Genomic DNA, 24,241 nt, shown 5'->3' with positions numbered 1-24,241 from the left:
AATTTTTTAATGGGTGGACTAGTTAAGCCTAAGATTCCTTCTGTGTTGCATGCAATGCAATGCAACACTGAAACGATAAAAGAATCAAAGCGACAACCTTAGAACAATGGGACCTCAAAAGAACTGAGTCACTGACTGGTACGTTGTGGTGTGTGCGGGGAGCCACGTCCCTCATCATTACCATGGACAAAGACGACGATAAATACCCACAAAGCTCTCCTCCTAGCTACCTATCAAACAAATGCAAGGTCGACGACAACAAAATAATATTTTCTTTTTATTTTGTCGACATAAAAAAAAATTCTTTCTGACGAAAATGAAGCAAATGATCCGTTGTGCAGTGCAATTGTCCTCTAGCTGAAAGCTTGAAAGTACTCGTGGCCCCGTTGAACATCGCTCCTCCTACCCAAAAGATCAAAAAAAGTGTTCAACACCTTCAACAAATTAAATGTGAACTCAGAATACAACCACGTCTCTCTTTTAGGTCGAGAGAAACTTCATGTAACGAGTTGTATATTCCTTAGAGTCTATCAATTCTCCCAACATTATTAGTCCTCCTGGCACTCATAGAGCAAACAAGTCTCTCTAGCTTTGTCTCTAACATTATACTAATTATGTGTTTCTCTTTTGATTTATATTTGCATCTTCAGCTATATATAGTGCTTATAAGTTATAAATTAATGATTCTAATTAAACTATATGTCTGATTGATCTCCTCATTTTTAGGATGGTAACAAGGAGCAACCATCTACAGTAACAAATGCATAAAAAAATCCACCACCATCTAATACCCCTTTTCCTTCAAAGGTAGTTGTCTAACATATGATGTTCGAGAATTATTTTATCGTTAAATTGTCTCATATGTTATGTTGTTTGACTGTTAATTTAATTAAGAGATTTTCTATTTAAACCCCGCACTTCTCTTTGTTCACCCCAATACTTAAATCATTAAGCTGTAAGTTTTATTATTGTGTAAAAAGACAAAAAAGGTCATCCAACTTAATAATTAACTCTAGTATATCTATACACACACCCCAACTTCTTGTTTACAAACTCACTCTCTCTCTCTCTCTCTCTCAACAATACCTAAGGGTTTGGGGTTCCATATGTTTGTGTTTTTTTTTTCTGCTGGGAACAAAGAAAATTGTGGGGTTTAAATAGAAAATCTCTTTTATTTCTCATTTTTTTCAGTTTGGAGTGTATTTAAGGGTAGTTTGGGAAGATAGTGGGGTTTTCTTAGAAATTATGAAAATTTAAATTAAAAAATGGAGTGAACTTAGAACATGGGGTGAACTAAGAGAAGTGTGAGGTTTAAATAGAAAATCTCTTTAATTAACCTGTTAATAAATGAAAGAAAAAAAAATTGAATTGTTATTTTCTTCGTAGAAAATGGCACTGAAGAAGAGCAAAGAGGTGACATATATTTCTTTCTTACGGCAGGTCAGCACAAAATTTTCGGACTTGCTTGCATTCAGTGGGCCAGCCCCGGAGAGAATCAACGGCAGGCTTGCAATGGTGGGGTTCGTTTTAGCCCTCGCAGTGGAGCTATTCAAGGGTCAGGATGTGTTTGCCCAGATATCCGACGGTGGAGTCTTTTTGTTCGTTGGCACTAGTATTTTGCTGTCAGTGGCATCTTTGATTCCTTTGTTTAAAGGCGTGAGCGTGGAGTCCAAATCAGATGGGATAATGACGTCAGATGCTGAGTTGTTGAATGGAAGGTTGGCCATGTTAGGTCTGGTAGCTTTGGCCTTCACCAAATATGTGACGGGAGGGACTCTAGTTTAGGTCTCAATCATTTCTGGCCTTTTAAAAGTCTTCCACATGTATACTTATTTAGTGCTTACAAAAGTTTATAAGAATTTCATCACATTTTGATACTAGCAAAATGAGTGTAAAAATTGATGTAAATTAGTATCTTTTTATGCATCTTCGGTGCCCAATGTAAAAATACAGGCCATTCTCCCACTGCAGCAAATTTCGGTGGGCATAGGTGTAAATTTAGCATACATCCACCTTTACACACTACCATTGTGATGCTCTAAGTCCGTTTGGTTCAAGGTTTAGGAGCTTAGGAATGAGTTTCAAATTGAATGCTCATGTTTAGTAAGTGCACTCTTGGGAATGCAATTATGGACTCGTGGGTATGAACTTCCCATGTAGGAGGGAATTTCATACCCTTGACTCATCTTGGGAAACTTTTTTCCCTCACTTGGAAAACATTTATGTAGTATTTTTAAATTAACTTACCCATGATATTAATTTCAAATACCACTGTTGACCCTTCGAAAACTCTTCATGTTAATAACTTTAATGATAAACAACTTTTCATCAATCCTAATATTGCACTAACCAAATAAGGTAATGAGAGAAAATGACATTTCATATATAGTCCTTATTTCTTAACGTTCTCAAACATGAGAATGAACATCCTCAATTTCTATCTCATGAGACTAGACATGGGAAGTTTATTCCCATAAGTACAATATGCGAACCAAACGAGCCCAAGTATCTAGTACCCAGATTCTTTCTTGGTTGATAAGTATTTGAATTTTAAATTAATACCTCGCAATTTAAGGATACATCCGCAACTGCATTTAGTGGTCCATAAATTAGTATCCAAAACAGAGGTAGTGTCAACTCGTACAGCAAGAATACAGTGTGAAATAATGAATTGCAGCTAACCCAATGCATTATGTATGCAATTGTACCTGGCTACATTACGCTGAAAAGATATTAAAAGGAAGAAAAAAAAAGTGAAAACCTTCAATAAATATGGGACCTCAGAATCACTAACTGGAAAATTGTGGTGTGTTTAGGGAGCCACGTCTTCATACCCCCATGTAAGGACAAGACGACCGTACATAAATGCCAACAAAGTTTAAGATCTCATCTCCTAGCTAAGCCTAAGCTATCAAACAAATGCAATTATGCAACTAACTGTGAGAGAGCGAGCAAGTAAGTAATCATCTAGTTTTATTTTTTTCTTCTATCTTTCTGACGAAAATGAAGCAAAAGATATTCGTCTTCTAGTCTAAGTGCAATTGTATCTGAAAAACCTCAATTTCAAAGGCACTCGTGGACCCGTGAGGCATCGGTCTCTCTCTTTTGCTTAAAAGAAAAAAGAAGTGGTGTGGCCTCAGAAATCACTGACTCGTACGTTGTGGTGTGTGCCGCAGCCACGTCTCTCAAACACACCATGTGTGGACAAGACAACCCACGTGGCAGAGTATCACTGAGAAAGCAAAAATGAGCGACGTGGTGCCAAAATATCCACGTCCATGTGCTTCCCACTCTTTGGGCCTTTGCACTATAAAACCCTAACTCTTTGGCAACCTAAGATCAAGAACCAAAAACATCTTCAAAGCATTTTCTGCCTTCTTGATATCACTTTTTGAGCTTAAGAAATATTAAACAATACAAACAATGGCTGCCTCAGCTTCCATGCAATCACTTCTAGCTAACTCAATGGCTTATGGAGCTGGAAAGAGCAAATCTCTGAGGGTGAACCACCTTCTTCCTGCTAAGTATGCTCCAACTCTGCATAGGTACCCTAACATGAGGGTGCGATCCATGGCCGAGGTAATTAATTAATCTTCTTTCGTTTCTGTTTTTTTTTATAAAACGAAATTCTAAACTATTCTGATGTACGGAGAGGAGTTCAAAAGGACTGACGCACTGCCATTAGCTTGGTCATTTAGGTTTTGCACATTCTTAAATTAGCGATCTTAATTAACCATGTTTAATTAATGATTTGCAGAATGGTCAGGAAGAGCAACCATCTACAGCACCAGAGGCATCTAAAATTCCTCCACCACCTCCTACACCTACTCCCTCTCCTAAACGTAGTCCTAAGATTAGCACTAAGTTTTCAGACGTGTTTGCGTTCAGTGGGCCAGCCCCAGAGAGGATCAACGGTAGGCTTGCAATGGTGGGGTTTGTTTCAGCTCTGGCAGTGGAGCTAGCCAAGGGTCAGGATCTGTTTGCTCAGATATCCGACGGTGGAGTCTCGTTGTTCCTTGGCACCAGTATTTTGCTGTCAGTGGCATCTTTGATACCTCTGTTTAAAGGGGTGAGCGTGGAGTCCAAATCAGATGGGATCATGACTTCCGATGCTGAGCTTTGGAATGGAAGGCTGGCCATGTTAGGTTTGGTAGCTTTGGCCTTCACTGAGTATGTGAAAGGAGGGACCCTTGTGTAGGTCTTTGATTTGCTAGCTTAATGTATTTAGAGTTTACAAAATTTATATAACAATGCCACATTTTCATTATAGACTCTAGTATAATCTTAGCTTCCATTGGGTCCTACTTTTCTAGTAAGCACTTTTGCTCGGACGTTGAATTTTTGTAAAGATTCAAGTGCTTGCTGAAAAAGCAATTAGAGATGTTTGGTGGAAAAGCATTCGGAAGTGCTTTTAGCTTTTACTAAACGCAATTAGAAGCGTTTTCAATTGTCTAAAATCACATTTGGATTTCTTCCAAAGGCACTCCAAACCAGCTATTAATATACCATTAAGCATGAGGATCAAATACCCTATGTGCAGAAAAACTTATATGAATCCGAGATATCATTGTTTTTCCATTCCTAACTAATCACAGATTGTAATGTGAAAAAGTTATCACGCGTGACATATCATGATTGGTGAGGGATAAGAAAATAATGTTATTTCCGTTTTATGTAAGTGTTTCTCCTCATGACGACACTACTTTATGAAAATTAATTTTGGCAGATGTATGTCTTCATCATACCCAACGAAAGTTCGCAGCAAATGAAAACGTGCACGGTGCCTCAGCTTGAAAGAGGTCAGTAACTTATGCCCACCGTTGATCAATGTGGCACGCACATTCGATCAGTGGTTATGGTTTGAGAGATCGGCTATCCCCTATGCAAGTGAGCGATTGACGTTAACAAAAGTCACTATGAAAACTACAATCGTCAATCGTGTGAACAACGCCTTTGTTAAAAACGTAACCCAATATTATAATTCCTTCACAAGTTCGGAGAGATCAATGGACAAATTAGGACAGATTAAAGGTAACAAGTTACTGCCGACAAGCTCTAAGAAAAGTGGAAAAAAGTCTTGATTTGCATATCAATAGTCTAAAATTCGAATCTCATGACATCTTGGTAGTGTGAGAAATCCCTCCCCTTATAGTTTATAATATCGTTTGTATTATTTAAAAAAGAAAAAAAAAAAAAAAAGGCGTAACAAATTACTCACTTAAAGAGTAATGGAAAAGCAGCTCCTCTTAAAAGCCCAATTATCCATGAAATCATAATTGTGCAAAATGCCCCCAGTCGCATTAACAAGAGACAAAAGCTGAAAATTTTATGGAGATGGAAGATGGAAATGAGCATCTTCTCTTATTCATTAATCATTACAGCGGGGATTTTAGATTACATCTTGGTAAAAAGGCCTCTATTATGGCAAACATATAAACAGAAAAGAATGAGAAGAATACATTTTCTACTATTTCACGTATTTACATATCCACCAAGAAACCTCAGCATATCTTGTGCCATCAGTCTATATCACATCTATGGCTCAACAAACACTGCATGCTTGGTCGACTCTCCGTTTACATGACCGTTGGACGATACTTCATAATCACTCTGTTTCTGCAGAAAAAAAAAAAAAAAAAAGTCAATAATTGTCACTATAATGAAAATCAAACTCAATGTTAAGAATTTCCCCATACTATGTGATCCCCTTTAGAAGAACTGTATATAACACATGCAGGTATGATTTTAGGTACATACTTCGGAAGGAGGATCAACTGGAAACAAATTTATGGCATCAGGATTGAAACTGAGTCCACTGAAAAGAGAAATGTGAACGAAAGCAGATATCAGTTAAACTAACATAAAATGATGACCCAAAAGAAAAGACCTAATAGGTTATGTATTCAACCCCTTCCTACAAATGCATTAAAATGAGAACATTGTTTCTTTTTATTGATTTTGTCTCTCTATTCTACAAAGAGAGAAGATAGATTACCAGCGGGATAGAACTAGCTGCCACAGGTATGGAATAAAGAACTCCTCTGGATGACTCTCTTGTTCATATGTGAACCGCAACTGTGTGAACATCTGACAAAACAAGATTTTCAAGATATTATGAACAACAATCTCCAGGTGCATTTAGGCCAACCTACAATGCAAATTCCTTTTTACCTTCATCCCTTCACCCCGCCATGATCTGCAATTAATGATTATGACTTGAAGTACTTTCTCTACTGACCATTCACCATCCGTATTGTGGGCATCCATGCGACTATTGAAAAAATCTAATACCTACAAAGCCAAACAAACAATATAATTCAACAATTGACATAAAAACAGGATAAGTTAAAAGTTCCGTAATGAAAACCAGAAAAAAAACAAACAAACAAAATCCCAGTCCTGAACGTACAGTATAAATGTTTTCAAGCAACTCATTGAAGCGTGGATGATTCCTGAAAGGCTGAAAGACCTCCTGCCGGTGCATTATTGCATATATAACCTGCCCATTGCATACGGTAAGGAACACGGAAAACATTGTCTGGTAATAGCATAAAGGAAATAAATTTGTTCTATCAAACATGGACCTCTTCGAATGTATATTATAATACCTCAGGATTCCGTGGCAGGGCATAAGTCAAAATTGCATTTAATATTTCAAGGACAAGTCTCAAGAAGTCAGTATATATATGCATCTCTGTTGACTGCAATGGAAAAAATATTCCAGCTTAGCGGACAAGAAAGTGAGAAAGGGTGACATTCATCTAACAGAACAATTCTAAGCTCCATAATATATAAAGGTATGGTTTCATTACTGTATCATCTGCAAGACCATTTCCTTCTATTGAGTTGCCTTTGACTAATCGCATCTGATTATCTCGCATCTCTGCTAGTTTGTTATACCTAAATCAAATATTACACCAAGAGCAAAATTTTAATGAACTCAAGCCAGAAGTGTATTAAAGCCAGAATAAGATTATAAATTACAGAGCAAATAGAAATGTAAAGCTCATGAGAACACCATAAGATTTGAAAGGACATACTTTCGAGAGAGCATATCAAAAAGGCTGACCAATCTCTGGGATGCATATGCACTCAAACGGTGGACATGGGGTGCCATGTTTGCCAAAGTTGCTAGACAAGTTGTATGGAGATAAACATCCTATTACAATTCAACAAACCAGACATGATAATTAGGAAAGTTCACAAAATCTAAAAATAAGAAGAGGGAAAATATATTAAGTGGTGAAAGCTTAATCTCAAGGTCTTAGATGCAGTTGACATAAATATCAAGTATACAAGCAATATGACAACAACACTCATAAAGTAAATACAAGAAAGTTCAAAGTCAAAAGGGACAGAAGGATACCCGCAACTTAGATAGGTTATACTGCACTGTCCTTATCAGAGTAATGACCATTAAGGAACCAAGAGATGTCTGATGGAGGAGACGTTCTTTATACCAGGGAACACTAGGAACTATCTGTCATATGATAAATACGTCAATAAGAGCCTAATGTATACAAATCTTGTGTTGGCTACCGGAGGAAATCCTTACCAATTTGTGAATGCTGGCATTAAAAGAAGAATCCTGACTAAGTATGAGGAGAATAATCAGCAACATGTAGATTTGATTAGAGGACCTCTTTGGAGCATTGTATAACGCTTCCAGAATAGGCATCAACTGTCCATTTCATAAACAGATGAGCATCAAGTTTTCATATCAATGTAGAAGCAAACTTAATGATGACAGTAATTACAAACAGAAACGACTCTCATCCAAAATAACAAGAAACAAAAATGACCATTGACCAACAACCAGAAAAACAATATGTATCTTAATGAATCCTTTGCCATGAAAAATATAGTTTTTTCCTTTTCTCTTTTTTCAATAACAAGATAAGCTGCTGGTCCATACCAATGTATCCAAATCAGTTCGCACCAAGACATACTCCAGAAAGTCAGCATTCCCTTGCAACAAAGAGTAAAGCAAAAGAGCAGCAGCCTCATCAGCCAAGTACCTGCCAAAGCGGAAACGGTTATGAGATACTCAAAAACAAAAGGGAGGAACCAACTTGAAAGAGTGAGCAAAGTTAAGAGAAACAAGGATATCCATGCTTTCGGTTTGAATTAGGGATCATAGATTTTGTTTTGTTTTCTGTTGAATTAAGGATTAGAGGTTGAAGAAGAATAAAGTATCACACCCATGAAAATCATAATTAAACCGTAAAGGCATTCGAAACTTGCACCTTTTAACGACCTATTGATAAATTCTTATACATAGCTTATAAAACACTGATAAAAACAACACAACGTAAGAATCGAAGATATGGAAGTTATACACGTCAATATCAACGTGGAACTAATTAGTCAATTATATACAAATTACAACAACAACAAAAATTGCATTTTATTGTGGAAAAAAAAACACACACCACCAAAAAAAACTCTGTATCCCTCTCCCACACCACAAAGATAAAATACTTATCCTAATTAGATTTTTCTGTTGTATGACACGTAATTGTCTATCATCTAATCTTCTATATACAAATTACAAACAAGTAAATCTTATTTCAGAAAGCCTACATCCCATTCAACCATAGATGGACTAAGATGCATACAAAGAATTAGCCTATAATATGATAAAATAGTACATCTGATTTAAAAATACAAGAATAAAAGGAAAACCAACACTCACATTCCAAGGGCATCAAACAGAGAAGCAAAAGGTATCCTCAAAACTGGACCAGCATGCGCATTACCCTCAGTATCTACACGATCAACTGCAAGCAGGGAAAATATCCACTCAAGTTATGTGAATATACTTTCATAATAAGATTAGGTAGAGATACAAACAATAAAGCATCTTACATTCAACATCTGTTGCACGTTCTAAGGCCTTGCAGTAAGGGTTATCAGAAAAATGCGTACTCCCTTTTAAAAGGGAATCTGAAGCGGTGGTGTCATTACTTTTATCTGTAATTGGTTCATTGCCCACAACACATTTACGATAATGACTGAGAATAAGTAACACATGGAGACTGCAGTCTGCTAACAGACTTCTTGAGCCTTCACCACTTGAACTGACCAGAAAGTTGAATGGCAATAACATGAGATTTGCTGCAATTCAAATAATTGATGTCAACAGCTACTCGGTCAAAAGTTTTAAGTTTTAATATTGCCCAACCGATATAAAATCTTAGATTGGTAAACAATTTAAGTTGCAATAGTGCATCAAGGAAACCACCATACCAGCTGCGGAACTAACTCTTTGTAAAACACCAGGCTGACTTCCTTCAGAATATATAGAATAAGATGCACTATTCAAGGATATTGAAGGTCCCGTAATGTAACTGAGTAGCAGTTTACGCACAACCAAGATAACCAAAGAACTTTCCTGTGGATTGCAGAAGTGGTGTCAGACACAGCAAAATTGAATCAACTGGAAATTTGGACTGAAAAATAAAGCAAAAGTTTTGTCCAGTAACCTGAGACATTGCTGCATCGATGAATGGGTTCACATCTTCTGGTCCTGGAGATGGCCCAGAAAGCAGCTGAGTTGACATTGCAATCAGCATGAAGTTAAGCAGCTCCAAATGAAGGAGGTATGTATCAGGACTAGTGACAAAAAAGATATACAATCAGGAACACAGTGGACATAATCTCAATGATAAGGAACAAGTGGGTACTTGAGGATGTACCTTACATCTATTGACCCAATAAAGCTAAGCACACTACGCATAACAAAATCCTCAATGTTTAGATCTGCAAAATTGATGAGGAACAATAGCTATAAATTTATGTTGTGGGCAAACAGCTCTTATTTAAAAGTCAAATGAAGTGAAGATCTAGCCGTACTTATTACATAATGATTCTGTTTGGCCCTTTAGGTCATCACCCATCAGCCCCCAAGAACCAGAGAACTAAATCATAAGATTTCTAAAATACTAACAACCATTGTGTGGGTTTTTGTTTGATTCATAAAACCATAGTTATCACCCAACCAGGAAAGAAAGTAATACAATCCTTCTGCCTTACCAAATCTTGTGGCATATTGAATAAAAAATATGATACAATTTAAATTCAAAATTTATATTAGCTGAAGATATCATAAGAAAATAATAAAATGGTTTTGAGAGAGCTCATTCCAGGATTGATACATTTGCCAATGAAATATAAGTGAATTACCTTTTGTAACATCTGTTGGGATTGGCTCACTTTCATCTAGGGACAAATATAAGTCTTCAATCTTGTCTCCCTTTGCATTTTCAATGAAGTACTTTAAAAAGACAGATGAAATGTACACTGCATTAACAGCCTTCACATAAACAAGAGAAGGTGCACCAGAAGAAGTTGAAATAGATTCTTGCAAACACCATGCCATATGGATCAAAATTTTTGCAAGATGCCTGGTATGGTAGTTGTTTCGTGCTGCAAAAGGCAGAAATGAGACAAAGAAATATAAATACATATTTAATATTTAATATTTAAAAAATAAAAATAAAGAGTCAGATGAGCACATGAAGGTATGCTGACAAATGGTCAACTGGTAAAGCATTTCAACAGTAGAAAACAGGTTAGCTCCAATAACATTCTACTAGAACAAATCAAGAAAACTCTGCCAAATCATTAACAGTTCAACGAAAATTCACTGACAGGAATCATTCGGTGCATGTTTGGTAAGATTAGAGTCACCAATCATAAGATTCAAGAAGCCGTGATCAAATACTATCATCAAAACTTTACAAACCCTTTTGGAATAAAGAGAAGCTCAGCATCCAAACCATTCAAAACCTGATGCACAACAAAATTTTTAGATTTGATGGTAACCTGAAAATGTCATGGCTGCGTTTTTTTTATATATTATTGTCATTATTGACAGTGCTTAAATTCTAAAGGTCTTTTGTTCACACAAATTGGTTATGGATTTGGATTCACTAGAGTTCATTCTTTAGGAATGTTATTTGGAAAATACTCATGAAATTCATCTTGAAAAATGTTTAAGTCGGTACTCAAATTATTAGCCTGCATCTAATATTTCTAAAAAAATTTAGCCAGTAACTGTTTTAAGTTCCATGGTAGATATTTAAGTTTCATAAGGAGACATTTGAATCTATTTTAAATTTCAATTACATAATTGCTTTGACATTCTGATGAGAAAAATTCAGATTATGAACAGCATTGAGGCAGATATCTTATGGCTAGATTAAGCCTCTAGAAACATCAATAGCTACTAAAAGCGTATGTGAGACCAACTAGTTGACTCCCCCAATCACTTCCAGCAAAAGAGATGCAATTTGCAGAGAGACTGAAATTGGAATTTATAACTTTGAGCACTATGATTTAATCTTCCCAATATTCCTCTATATACTTGGGTAGAATTTTGGACAATTTTATACTTTGGTTACAAATTTATAAGGAGTTATTGGTATTATTTTCAAATGCTATTGAACTGTAGGGAAATAGTCCTTCACTCAAAATTATATAGTCCATACTTGTATCTAATAGAGGAAGAGTCAAACAGATACAAAGCTGAAATGCTCTAAAGCCAACACCACAATGAACTCCTTGACAACGAACTAACTAAGCCCCTCAAAAAAATGAATAGAAAAGAACAATAATTCTTTGACAACAAGCTACCACAACACAACAGCATATCAAAGAGCATTGGAATGCCCTCAAAACCCACACATGACAAGCAATTGAAGAGCAATATCAGCAAGTCCTCTTGAAGAGAGATTCTATGGCCTTGGTTAACACAATCATAGAATTGAGCGGTTAGGTAAGAGTAGGGAGTTAAGACTGAATCTCAAACCAAGAGGCATTTGTACACGGACGTCTACAATATAAGCAAAAAATTGCACATGGCATACAAGTTATTCTCCATTGCTTTCTTCCCCAAGATAGTAGCACTTCTCCTTTTACTTCTTTTATTTAACTATTGTACTCTAAATAGTGGATTAAGTAACTTGCATCCAATATGGGAGGGTTCCTTTTGTTTGAGCTAAGAAGAGAGGACAATTAACTCTCTTACGAAGCTGTACACAGTACACTTAAAAATGAGAAATCTATTACCCCTTAGTAACCAAATATCCACAACAACAAACCTCCATAGTCTCGGTCTGCATTTCATCAATACTAATGCCAATGCCGCAAATAACAGAACCCTAATCACATTATGGTGACGTAATTGAATCAAAGAAAGCAACAAATTTCATGATTCAGAAGATAGAAACTGTGAGAAGAAAGAGAGAAATTGACGAACCAAGAGCCTGGCAAGCTTCATGAACGCGGTGAGGGGGCCACTGGAGATTGAGAGGGAGTTCGAGGAGTTTATGCCAGAAATCGGAGGAGATAGGAAACGACTCCTCGCCGATGAAGGTAGAGATCAGGTACTCCGCCGTGTCCAGTGGACGCGCGGCGGAGCTGCTGCCACCCCAGCGCGGTGTAGAAGGTACGGCTCCCATTCCCAAAAACGAAAAATGCAGAAGAGTCGTTCGAATGTGCCGAGTGAACGACGCAAATTACAAGGGCTCAGATCAGAGGCCTGGCGAGGCGATCTCGGAGGTGCTATTGGTTGACGTCGTCAATGTCAATGACATTACAGAGAGAGGTTGGGGTTTTGGATGTTCGATGGAGATTGAAATTGAGATTTGAGGTGTGCTCTGGTGAAGAAGACGAAGAAAGAAAGGGAAGCTTGCAGACGAAGGTGTGTTTTTAGCACTTTCCAGAGAGAGAGAGACAAGGACTGCACCAAGAGGTACTAAAACGACAATGCGTCGTCCCCAATTTCATTACTAATTTAATTCCCATTTTTACCCTCCATAATTATAATTTTCCTTCAAATGTTTTTTTTCATGATATTCTATTTAATTTATGATATGGAAAACACAATAATTAAAAATAGGGATTCTGTTTGTACTTTTTATTTTTACTAGGGAGGGCCGAAGTTTTGAAAAAAAAAAATCGAAAAGAGACCATCCCATCAATATAAGGTTATCAATAAAATTAATTATAACAAGTGAAGAAAAGTTCATAATATACAAGCGAAGGAAAGTTCATAATTTAATATTTTTTATCATTGAAAATAATCATATTAAGGAAGAGAGACGGTGTAAAATAATCATCAATAAAATTACAATATTCTCTTTGTCAATCCAAGAGAGGTCAAACTAGCCTAATCCAATTTTCCCCTTTTCTTTTTTAATTGCCTTCTTCGATTTTTCATAAAGGCTTTAGAAGAAAATTCAAGCAGTCGACAGCAATGGCATTTTAGTCTTTCCATACCTTCGTTCTTTTGGGCTAAAAAGTCTTTGTAGACTTTTCCTACTAAATTTGCTAATTCCAGGCATGCTGATTGGCTACAGTGTTATGCAAACCGTCGGCAAAGAGCCAAGTTGGGGTTTTAGGCAATATTTTGTCGAAAACAATGACTTTTTGTTTTTTTTTTCTTTGGGGTCGAAACCATGACTTCGTTTTAAAGTCTTCCTCTGTCAATAATCTCTCATTAATTAATTAATTAAGGTGAACAATCCAATGACAACCCATCTTTGCAGCACGAAGTTTTAGCTTGTGCGTGCGAGTTCTTTAATCACTTTTTGATTAAGCCTAAACTTGATTGGGTGCGGAATGTGCCACCAGATTAACGTGCACCATGGGTTTCATCACCAATGACTTGGGAGATCCAAGATTACTAATCATTCATACTTCATCATACATAGGTTGGATCAGTTTGATTGTAATTGAACTTTGTATGGTCAACAAACTTCAGGTTATCAAATTCACTAATCACATATTCCTAACAAGATTTGCAATTTTCTCTATTCTTCGTAATTGATACCTGTGTCATGAGAAAAGATGTTTGATAAAATGCCTCGAATAAACGAATATGGTATAAAGCGCCCGATCCGAAAAGAAAAATACTTGGATCAGTTACTAATATGTTCAAAAAATGATTTATTACTCATCATCTTGATGTTCATTGATGATCAAGAATCAAGGATGTCTTGAAAGGTTTGATCAGTGGGTGCATACTAGTAGCATAGTGTAGTAGGCAGGGTAGGATATTGATTCATGGATAGACGTTGGGCTGTCGGTGGCTAAGGATGAGCTTTCTAGGATGAGGTCACGATAGGGACCCAGTTTTGGTTTTAGTCCATTGTTTAGAAAGACTTGTTTATTAAAACTGCCGTTGGGTTTCAAGTTGAAGTTTGAATTTGCCAATGTCTCACACGACCCACGACCAATAGAAAATGAAATATCAACCCTAAAGCAACCACAATTCTAAGGAAAAAAACAAGAAATAGAGAAGCCAATTATAAGGCTAATAAGACCAAACTACAAACAAACAACACATTATTATATTTAGGGAGTTTCACTAAAACACCCAAAATGGGGCTGAAATTATAAAAAAAACCCAACACCCAAAACACTTTATAAACACACCCAAAACCCATCATTACACACACTCAAAACCCATTTATAAACACACCCAAAAAATATACAATTGTTGATTTTGGGGTTGATTTTGGGTGTGTTTCTATGTTTAAATAGTGCGTGGGTTTTTTTACAATTGTTGATTTTGGGTGTGTTTCTATGTTTATGCCTCTTCAAAATGAATATTTCTTGAATTTATATTTTCATTGCTTTGTATCTTTTTTCTTTTAGTGAATTTGAGCTCGTTTGAGAGTGATTATTAGAGAATTTGGCACTTTCACTTTATTATAATATAAAGGTAGTATTTTTTCTACTTATTTCCAGTAGTTATATATAATATTGCCAAAAAAAATTAGGCAATTTTCAACTCCACCAATCTGGAGTGGAGCCTAACATTAATTGAAATTCAATAGAAAGTGCCAAAATTGTGGCACTAATTGTCAATGTTAATCCCCAAATATTATAGTTTTCGGTATCTTGACCCAAAATCCCAACTGCCCAAATAGTTGGGCTTCATCCAACTTTTGAGTTCAAACTTACTCTTATCCGACCCAAAAAAAAAACTATTTACCCTTCATTGCTAGCTCTAGAGACTAGAACAGCCCATACAATTTCCCCCAAAATATGTTAATAATATCAATATAATTTCAAAGATTTTTAAAATCTTTTTTTAATACAAACGATAGTCTAAATTACTCTAAATGAATCTAATTTATAGGGCGGGTGATTCGAACATGATTGCAGGGGGTAAGCTCATTGCTCTTACCAACTAGCATAAGTCAGCTATTTTTTTAATTTTTTTTTTTTGGTGAGATCTATTTTTTTAATTTTAGATTTGAAAGAATCATGACATTCCCATGTAAATGATCCTACTCCAGATCCAGAACCATTCATGCCACCTTCTAGGGCTCTGGCTGATAATGATTTATTGTGCCACCTTTCATATTAAACGGTATGGGCCTGCATGCTCTGTCTGTCTGTCAGCCTTTCCATATATTTTTTCTTTTCCAGGAAATGCCATGTTAATTAATGCCTTTCCAGAATTGTCTCCATATTCAAATCCTAACCATGTCTCAAAAGTACAAAAATATTCACTTTAATTCATTATCACATGAATGACATGCCAAAGCTGTGGTTAGGGTTACTTCCAATCAAGAGCATAGAGACCATCGACTACAGGAATGTGGGTAATTCCTCAGTTACGTTTCCGAAGGCCATGCAACAAGGAAAAGCAATGTAAGTCGACCTTTTTCATTGTCAACCAAAAAAACAAAACACTTTTTCATAGAACTAATTATATTTTAGCTCTCAAAAACCCATTTTCATAACATGAATGCCCAAAGTAGTGCCGAATTCATGAATTTTTCTTACCAAGAACAAGATGAAGCCCACATGCAACTTTCCCCAATGACCTTTGGCTCCATGCCCCGCCTCGGCCTCTTTCAGACATTTTGTCAAACATCTTTTTCCAAATATCAGCCATACTCAAGGATAACATGAAAGGAACATTGGGAAATTTTTATGTTTAGCAACAGTGGGCAATAAGGGCAATTGCATTCACGGGCCCTGCTGTGGAAATCCAAATTTGAATCCTTATTTCCTAAATGTTAAAACAGTAAATTTGACTACTCCCTGCATAATGCCAGCTAAACTGCTCATGCACATTCCAACTCAATTGCAGATATGGTGCACCATAAAATTCTCCGTCATTTTAAGGAAGCTAATACTCCAACTTTTTAATTTTTTTATTTTTGTATTTTACCTTTTTGGCCCGTAAAGAGAAAAAGAAGGGTAAAACACCAATTTTCTGCCCTATTGATGTTTGCATTTGCACAAATAAACTAACACAGCTTACACAAACATGGCATGCACCCTCTCTTGATCCATTTCAAGATGCAAGTAAGAGATTTCAAGCTTTTAATCATTTTGGTGAGACCACCACCATGCATCATCCACGACCTTCATGGAATGATTCAATGACAAATTATATTCCAGGAGAGAAAAAACATAGCAAAAGGGTTCTAGATCACTGATGTTAACAGTCAGTTACAAATTAAGCAGAACATGATCTCAAAGGTGCAATCTCCAACTGGATTTTAAGGTCATGAATGTCGAGATTAATGATCTATCAGATAAATACGTACCTTTAATTTCCTACAACTGGCAGGAACACAATTAGACTGTGGACAATAAAGGAAATGATAACAGTTCTAAAAGCAAACCCGGAAATTTAAGAGATCCTAAAAGTACCATCACTGAAGGAAAATCCCTGAACCTATCCAGTTTGCATTGGAATATTGTTTTCTGTTTTGCTTCATCAGTGTAATTTCTAAGTGTTAAAGTGTTGCCATTCACTCTTCAATTCGAATTAAGAAACCATTTAGGAACTTCAAGATTTTTTGAATGATGAGCGTCTCCTACCGAACTTCTTGAAGAAAACATTTATGAAAACTCCTCATCCTCTTTACTTGGGACAGGAGGCCAAGTGAACAAGCTCCTCGACGAACACATCGACATCCTCATCTTCTTCTTGAACACCTAGCATACCAATTTCTTCATCAATACTCTCATTCAACAATTCGTGCCAGAAACTCTTATCTGGGTCTTTGCTTCCACTTTCATTTCCCTCTTGTTTCTCTATACATTTTTCCTCATCATGAACAATTTGGCTTCCAGTTATACCTAGCATGTCAATAGCAAATGTGTCCAACTCCGGATTTTCAAAATGATCATATATGTCATCGTATTCTTGAGGTTCAACTTTAACAAAAGTTTCTACTCCAACTTGGCCTAATTCATCCACCTCAAAATTACTAGGCCCTTGCTCAATAGTCCGCCTTCTCTTCTTAGTAATTACTTCCTCGAGTTCATTCCTTTTGTCCTTCTGTTGTGCCAATTGTTGTACAAAGTTGGGATTCTTCATTGCTCTTGCCAAGAAATTCATCAGATATTGTTGTTTCATCTCTGTCCTCTTCAGTCTATTTTCCATTCCGTGGAGGTAAACTCTAGTAGTTTGCTGCTGTTGTCTAAGCTTCACCAGTTCCCCCATTAAAACCTGTTTATCACGCCTCAGCTGGTCAATCTCTCCGTCCAATCCAAACTTTCCAACTTCAACACAAGAGTCCAAAGCTTTATGTGAAGCCTTAGGATGGTAAGATGTCTTCCTCCTCCGGATATTCTTCAAAAGAGGTTTTTGCCCTCTGAGAAACCCTTCATTAGCAAACTCCCATCTATCTGTATCAACCTTTCTAAATCCCTACATTAATTAAATAACTTCTTCTTGATCAAATCCATAAAAAGGCTGCGTCTACTAATTTTTTTAGTTTGCATCAGGTCAACCCTAAGAACCTTTGAAGTTGACAAATCCAACAGAAAGAAAAACAAAAACAAAAACTGACCCCATCAAGTTAATAGCAGATGCAAAAGCAGCTCCCTCTCTATAATAGTATCATGCATGTTTTATACATTGGTTTCTGCATTTTCCCTTTTGATGCCGTTTAACAAACAATATGTCCACATTAAGTAACCCCTTAAACAAATACACAAAAAGGATCTGATTAAACAAAGACATGAAAGATTAAAAAAATGACACATTTCTATATGTTTCATGAGCATGAATGTACAAAGTAGTCACACCCAAAAGAACCCCACAAATATATCATAGATTTGAATACAATATCCAAATTGAAAAAGAACAACATGGCAATTTCTTTGAACAAAAATCATATAAATAAGCAATTAGGACGGCCTAGAAAGTCGTGCTTACATAGGTGTTGAGCTGCCTGACGAAGCTAGAGAAATTGTTGTGCTTGAAGTATCTGGGGAGAAGGCTCATGGAAAATTTCTGGGGATCCAATACAACAAAGCTATTGTTGTCTCTGCTCCAAGAAACTATATCATTGGTTGTTGGGTCATCAACGATGTCATAAGTTTTGGTGAGAAATGGTGGAGGGCCTTGGTCAAAAAGTTTCTCCATTGGCAGAGGATGATCAGGTGCCGCACCTGAAGATGACAAACTTACTGGGTCGTGATCGGAATTCATCGTTTGATTAATGGTAAACTCTGATGGGTTATTAGTGATATGGGTTGATGATGATAATACTTATTGGGTTTGTTTGCTCAAATGGGTTTTAGGAATGCAGGTAGACGAATTATTAAAAGCACAGAGGAAGCACAGAGGAATGGTAAGGTAGTGTTAGAGAAAACAGAGCATAGACAGGGATGGTTGGTTGTGTTTGTGAGAAAGAGAAGCTCTGGCTGCTATGGAGGCCAAGAAGGCCAAGAGACTGCAGAGCTAAGGAACAGGAGGCTGCAGGGGTTTTCTTTTTCCTTTATTTGTGTTTTTTAAGACAGAAGGCAACTGGGGGTACCTACCAACAATTTATAAATCGCGGGTAGCACCTTTTCTTTCAAAAGCAAAAATAAAAAATGGTTTTTCTTCTCTTTTCCTTTTTGGCCAGACAAGATTTGTTCGATTGGATGGGAAACAAAGATGACACATAGAATACAAGCACATTTTCTTTTTTTCAAAATGTTTTACTAATCCTCTCATTTGGGGATTGATAAAAAAAATTCTCATTTATTAATGTTCAAAATTTCAAATTGCTCCATATTAATCAGGATTTTCACTTAATATGAGGGAGTTTGAAAGAAATATTAAAGAAAAAGTTAAATTGTGAAGCTTTTTTCAAAACGAAAATGGCATTGATGAGATATTTTTCTCTCTCCAAAGCCCTAATGTCGTTTCTCCTTTTGGAAACCCACTTGGCACATTAGGTTTTCATCACTGTCATGGCAAAGAGAGTTTTAGAGTGAGACACTAAAGGGACCTACAAAAACATTTAAATAAACTAAAAAACTTATCTAAAAATAATTGTATTGTACTTTATGATCGTTGAAAACCAGAAGCTTGTAGAGCCACCATCTTAATAAAAAATGGGTGTTTAGACGGTTCTTTATTGGAGAGGTGGGTGGGTATGGGTGCAAGTGGTACCCAGTGTACATCGAGACCATTCTTATTTAGAGGTGATAAAAAATTGCTTAAGCATGCGTGGTTGATTTATAACCATTAATACATATGATTGAAATGAGACTCACATGCATCATCGAATAAACTTAATTATGTGCTCAAAGTCGATTCACGCTAGCACTTTCCATTCTATGAAAATAAATAAAAATATCTTAGAAGCTAAATTATTATTAAATGCATAAATCAGATCAACTTGCATTATATTGTTGTCACACTAATGATCTACTATCCTGTTTGGTTCATAAAAAAGGAAGCTTGGAGATAGGAAATCAATTGTTTTCCCATGTTTGAAAAATCCATGTACAGGAAATCGTTGCCTTGCACAAGAAAAAGTAGGGGAGAAAGTGAAGCTCTCCTCTTCTCATGGGTTTTGTTTTTCTCCTCAAGGGAAAATTTGGGAAAATGAGCAAGCATTAAATACACATTTTTCATGATCATATTGTCCCCATTAACAATTTAAAATTACAATATAGCATTAAATGCATTCTTTTCTTTTTTTTATATTTAATTTCATATGAGTATAATTAGAAAATAAAACAAACTTTGTTTTACATTTCTATACAAACCAAACATGTGAAACTTAACTAAATAAATTACAACATATAATGAGTGGTTCCACTACTAATTACATCAAGACTTTTTGTAATAAAATATCACACGTATTAGACTTTGTAAGTTGGGTAAAATATCAGTAGTGGGCCATTGATTTATCTCTGTGAAATTTAACCTCACACATGAAGTTGGGTAAATTCATGAACAATAAGTTCATTGTGATGCTAGCTGGAATCTAAAACTTTTCAAGTTACTGTAATTGGCCCTTAACAGAGTGCAAAAATGCCACACCCGTGTCATTAATTGAGTTGAAGATAAGGTGAAATCAAGGCTGTGCGGCTTGGAATTTTTGCTAAAGGTGAAAATTATTCACCTAAAAACACAATCAACAGTGTAGGAGACCAAATTCTGATTTAACACCAACTAATGCATATAATATTATTTTAAGGGGGGACTAGATGAATGTGGAAGTGCAGCGAATATACCCGACAAAATATATTTTCAAAATCAAATAAGAGGTGAAAAGAGTGATGAATTAGGGTCCAATCCAAATCTAGCTTTAGTAAGAATCAGATTTTTTATATATAAATTGTTGCACCAGGATCCCATGACCATAATGAGATAGGGTTCTTTGTCAAACACTTAAATCCAAGCAAATGAAAAATGAACACTTTCGTTTAGAAGTGATTTTGGATAGACCAGAATCACTTATGAGTCATGATCGGTTTGTATCAATTTGAATTCGTCCCAAGTATTAACCAATTCTATTACAACTTTCTTGTCTTTTTGTTTTATGGACACAAATGAGAATTTGAATTCTTTGAATATTAGAAAAAGAAATATCACTAACTTGACTCATAATTGACAACTTGAATGAAGCGTTTGGATTAACGTCGATTATTAAAAACCTAATCTGTTTTACTAAAACTTTATTGTCCTCCGGTCTGTTTGTTTTTGTTTTTGTATTGTTTAAACTTTAAACAAAAGAAAGATTAGACTGTTAGCATGCAGCAGCCCAATCAGCCAATCTAAACCAACTAAACTTTAAAGTCGGCCCAGACTAAGTAGTTTCTGCCTGGGCAATAGGCAAGGCTGGAAGCACAACAACTCACAATATAACACAGTAGAATTACGTAATTATTCGTTTTTACAAAGCTACGCATCAATAGATAAAGATCATTAGGTATAGATTATTCGGAATTTATTCGAGTCACGCAAGGCCAAGCTACTGATAAACAAAGCATTACATAACACTATGGAGCCACCGGTGCATCCCAGATGATACAAGCATACATATATCTTTATCATAGCCAAAACAGTCACTTCATTATTTGTAAATCCCAGTTTTAGAACCAAATGCCAGATTTCATGCTGCAGCATCAACTGCATGGTCACCAGTTTCCTTATGCACAAAAGATTTAACATACTCCTGCCTGCAAGGAAGGGCTCCTTGTAAGAAGAGACTCAAAGCCTATCCAACATAGTATTGTCTGCATGTATACAAGAAGGGATGCCGGCAATTTAAAGAAAGAGAGAATCAAACCTTGCAGGAAGATGGTCATGAGGGCGGTTAAAGGGAGTCCAAACTGGATCACCGACAAAGAGTCGCATTGCCTGCATTGAACACAAATCTTTTAGAACGTCTTTTGATTTGAAGATATTAAACACTGTAAGGACCATTGTGGGACTTCTTAATCGACATTAATTCACGGACACAAATGTAGTACGGTCCTGGTCTACACATTCGCCATCATCCCACAATAAAATACTTTTAAAAAAGTAAGTGCCAGATTATGTAGAAGTGTGTATTCATTCGAGTATAAAAGCATAACTAAATGGAGAAGGGGGGAAACAAACAGTGGGCATGACAACATTTCGCACATTGAACCATTACCTTTATGTAGTTGTCTGTGTCCAAAGTAAAGCGGTGATAAATTCCAGCAGGCAAAACAATCAACCCACCCTTTTTCAACCACACACGAATCCAACGTTCATTACGGTCCCTAACATCAAAATAGCCTTCACAAAAGAAGTACACAATCACTAATCTGGAGAGGTAAATAAAAATGAGACAATAAATTGGGATAAAGCATAACTAATCCTACCACTTCCTGCCACAGTATAGCGGATCTCCTCATCAGTGTGAAGATGTTCCTCAAAGAAACTTTTTATCTTCTCTTCATAATTAGGCAGCTTTTCAGGGGAAACCTCACAGAAGTCCTAGGAGAGGAAAACATTATCAAGTTAAACATAAAGTGTATAACTGTGCACAGAAACTTGTTGTGAATTTGCATATTCACAGTTACTATAATCTGATTATTAGTATTCAAACTATAAACAAGAAGGGGAAAAAAAGACCAAACACATTTCAAAGTGTACGTTCAACAGGAGTCAAAAAAATTAATAGTTAATACGGAACAATTTCTTTCACATCATATTGGCAATCAATGGGCAAAACTTGGCATGGTTGTGATACATTGCCTTGAAATAAGTGAAGTAGAAAGTTTAGGTAGAAGACGACACAAAGCAAATAAAAAGTTAAAAATAAGTTAGTGTGACAAACCATGTAGGAGTAACCACGTTCTTCACGAATTTTCTTCAACCCCTCATCTGTTTCATAGTTATCAGCATCTAAACGCCAGCTGAGAACTCCAAGCTCTGCAAGGTCAACTCAAATGCTCCCGAAAAGTTAAATGGTAGAACGACTATCATCATCCTTATCTTTGTCCCAACTAAGAAGATCAACTAGATGAATAGAGATGTTCCATTGTTTTCCATTATATACAATATCTCCTATTAAACGTAAGTTTTAAAAATATTTCTAGTTACTTCTTCCTAGATTAGTCTTGGCCAGCTTCTTGTATTTTAACTTTTACATTGACTAGTATTATTGGTTAAAAATACATCTACTGGTCTACTTAGTATTTATTCATATCAGCTTAAGCCCAGTTTATCTTAACTTATCACTAACAGATGTCACTCCCACGGTTTCTCTAATGCATTGATTCTTCAAAAAATAAAACATTCATAATCTCTTAAAACTATTTTGTCTTCCTGATAATGCTCACCAGTAAGTTGGTCTATGGATACAAATTCCTTGGGCTCACGGTGATGGGGGAGCCTCTGGTCTTCATCACTGTCATCCATGTACCATGCTTGGATGACTTCCTCTCTTGGATCCTGCATATGTTAACAATATGAGATACCCTGATCACAAAAATGCTGTTTATAATTTCCCTGTAATTTTTTATTCCCACAACAAACAAAACAACAATGTACCAAACAGAGTTTCCAAAAATCTAACAACGAAAATCCCAAAAATCCATCGCTGCAAGCACAGCCATAGCCAAATTCCAGTATCTAGCTGCCGTATCATCATTACTTTAGTTCAGCAAAATTATCTTGAAGCAATATTTAATTCGCACAACTTATCATGTAAAACTAATTAGCAGCAACACAAAATTAAATGCAAGCTACTACTGGAATCACCTTAACCACCAAAATTGGGCAATCAAACCATAAAATTCATACATAACAATTAACAAGCAAAGCACGTTCTGATGATGCATCAAGCTTGAAAATTTCAAACACTTGATTGAAACACAATACACAAATCATAAAGTCTGAGAAAATAAGTTAGGGAGACAAACAGAATAGTATTCAGAAGAAACACATAAAATTTCTGCTCCGTTTGCAATAAGAAAATTATCTCAGGAAAAAAGGCGACTCTTTTTTTCCCGAGAAAAAAGAAAACGAAAGAAATGATTGAGCTGGGCTGGAGCTATAAGATTCCGAGTGTGTACCTTTTCGGTGGCAACCATTGCTCTGATTTTGTTCTGCGTTTTGGCTGACGATCCCTGAAATTTCTGGAGTGGCTTTGAGACCACGCGTGCCTCAGCCCTTTTAAACGAAGTGCAAAGGATGTTGAATGACGAAAATGCCCATCCGACGTTTACGCACACAGCAATTTTGTGCTTTGTCCAGGTTAATTGAATCAATGGGTTTTCATTTCACGTCGGCATTTCACTGCGGGATTTTTTCTCCAACTTATATTCATATTCGTAAAAATTTTAATAATAGAAAGGAAATTATATTCTTTCTTTTTTTTAGCCAAAAAAAATTATATTCTTATCCTCACAAAATTTCTATAACAGAAAGGAAAAAATTATATTTGTCCTAATTGTTTTATAACTCTCGCCATTGCCAATGCCATGCCATCATGTGAAA

At 36.1% G+C, this 24,241-nt stretch overlaps 4 protein-coding genes and 1 pseudogene across 4 annotated transcripts; 2 read left to right on the top strand and 3 right to left on the bottom strand.

The window, feature by feature from the left end:
* The first annotated feature begins 182 nt into the window (after window positions 1-182).
* LOC148297121 (early light-induced protein 2, chloroplastic-like) lies at window positions 183-1,785 on the top strand (annotated as a pseudogene).
* Window positions 1,786-3,328: 1,543 nt separating this feature from the next.
* Window positions 3,329-4,267, top strand: LOC110772715 (early light-induced protein 1, chloroplastic). The gene is made up of 2 exons (XM_021977174.2): window positions 3,329-3,579; window positions 3,758-4,267. The coding sequence occupies exons 1-2, from the start codon at window positions 3,424-3,426 to the stop codon at window positions 4,196-4,198; spliced, it is 597 nt and encodes a 198-aa protein (XP_021832866.2). The 5' UTR covers window positions 3,329-3,423; the 3' UTR covers window positions 4,199-4,267.
* Window positions 4,268-5,300: 1,033 nt separating this feature from the next.
* Window positions 5,301-12,752, bottom strand: LOC110772712 (dyggve-melchior-clausen syndrome protein). Its single transcript, XM_021977170.2, has 18 exons — window positions 12,263-12,752; window positions 10,186-10,428; window positions 9,699-9,762; window positions 9,486-9,615; window positions 9,250-9,394; window positions 8,869-9,117; window positions 8,696-8,780; window positions 7,916-8,018; window positions 7,556-7,681; window positions 7,367-7,480; window positions 7,041-7,159; window positions 6,813-6,900; window positions 6,609-6,701; window positions 6,410-6,499; window positions 6,172-6,291; window positions 5,996-6,087; window positions 5,758-5,815; window positions 5,301-5,616 (listed from the first exon to the last, which is right to left on the bottom strand). Exons 1-18 carry the CDS (start codon window positions 12,462-12,464, stop codon window positions 5,536-5,538), a joined length of 2,202 nt encoding a protein of 733 aa, XP_021832862.2. The 5' UTR covers window positions 12,465-12,752; the 3' UTR covers window positions 5,301-5,535.
* A 3,650-nt stretch (window positions 12,753-16,402) lies between these two features.
* On the bottom strand, window positions 16,403-18,792 carry LOC110768652 (heat stress transcription factor A-6b-like). Its single transcript, XM_021972469.2, has 2 exons — window positions 18,200-18,792; window positions 16,403-17,689 (listed from the first exon to the last, which is right to left on the bottom strand). The coding sequence occupies exons 1-2, from the start codon at window positions 18,473-18,475 to the stop codon at window positions 16,898-16,900; spliced, it is 1,068 nt and encodes a 355-aa protein (XP_021828161.2). The 5' UTR covers window positions 18,476-18,792; the 3' UTR covers window positions 16,403-16,897.
* Window positions 18,793-21,122: 2,330 nt separating this feature from the next.
* On the bottom strand, window positions 21,123-23,977 carry LOC110768660 (acireductone dioxygenase 2). The gene is made up of 7 exons (XM_021972481.2): window positions 23,818-23,977; window positions 23,083-23,194; window positions 22,578-22,672; window positions 22,120-22,234; window positions 21,909-22,033; window positions 21,558-21,628; window positions 21,123-21,447 (listed from the first exon to the last, which is right to left on the bottom strand). Exons 1-7 carry the CDS (start codon window positions 23,833-23,835, stop codon window positions 21,381-21,383), a joined length of 603 nt encoding a protein of 200 aa, XP_021828173.1. The 5' UTR covers window positions 23,836-23,977; the 3' UTR covers window positions 21,123-21,380.
* Between the last annotated feature and the right edge of the window lie 264 nt (window positions 23,978-24,241).

This window comes from Prunus avium, chromosome 1 (genome assembly GCF_965620075.1).
Source record: "Prunus avium chromosome 1, drPruAviu1.hap1.1, whole genome shotgun sequence".
NCBI lineage: Eukaryota > Viridiplantae > Streptophyta > Magnoliopsida > Rosales > Rosaceae > Prunus > Prunus avium.
Note: the sequence above shows the minus strand (reverse complement) of the source record. Positions and strands in the feature narration are given on the sequence as shown.

Excerpts from the sequence above, each read along its gene's own strand:
- LOC110772715 (XM_021977174.2), top strand. The coding sequence starts at position 3,424 with ATGGCTGCCTCAGCTTCCATGCAATCACTTCTAGCTAACTCAATGGCT. Across the intron at positions 3,580-3,757 it reads GGGTGCGATCCATGGCCGAG|AATGGTCAGGAAGAGCAACC; the intron begins GTAATTAATTAA and ends AATGATTTGCAG.
- LOC110768660 (XM_021972481.2), bottom strand. Across the intron at positions 22,673-23,082 it reads ATCCATAGACCAACTTACTG|AGCTTGGAGTTCTCAGCTGG; the intron begins GTGAGCATTATC and ends TTGACCTTGCAG. Across the intron at positions 22,235-22,577 it reads AACGTGGTTACTCCTACATG|GACTTCTGTGAGGTTTCCCC; the intron begins GTTTGTCACACT and ends TTCCTCTCCTAG.
- LOC110772712 (XM_021977170.2), bottom strand. The coding sequence starts at position 12,464 with ATGGGAGCCGTACCTTCTACACCGCGCTGGGGTGGCAGCAGCTCCGCC. Across the intron at positions 7,160-7,366 it reads ATAACCTATCTAAGTTGCGG|GATGTTTATCTCCATACAAC; the intron begins GTATCCTTCTGT and ends GAATTGTAATAG. Across the intron at positions 6,901-7,040 it reads TTTGATATGCTCTCTCGAAA|GTATAACAAACTAGCAGAGA; the intron begins GTATGTCCTTTC and ends TATTTGATTTAG.
- LOC110768652 (XM_021972469.2), bottom strand. The coding sequence starts at position 18,475 with ATGAATTCCGATCACGACCCAGTAAGTTTGTCATCTTCAGGTGCGGCA. Across the intron at positions 17,690-18,199 it reads TCAGGCAGCTCAACACCTAT|GGATTTAGAAAGGTTGATAC; the intron begins GTAAGCACGACT and ends TAATTAATGTAG.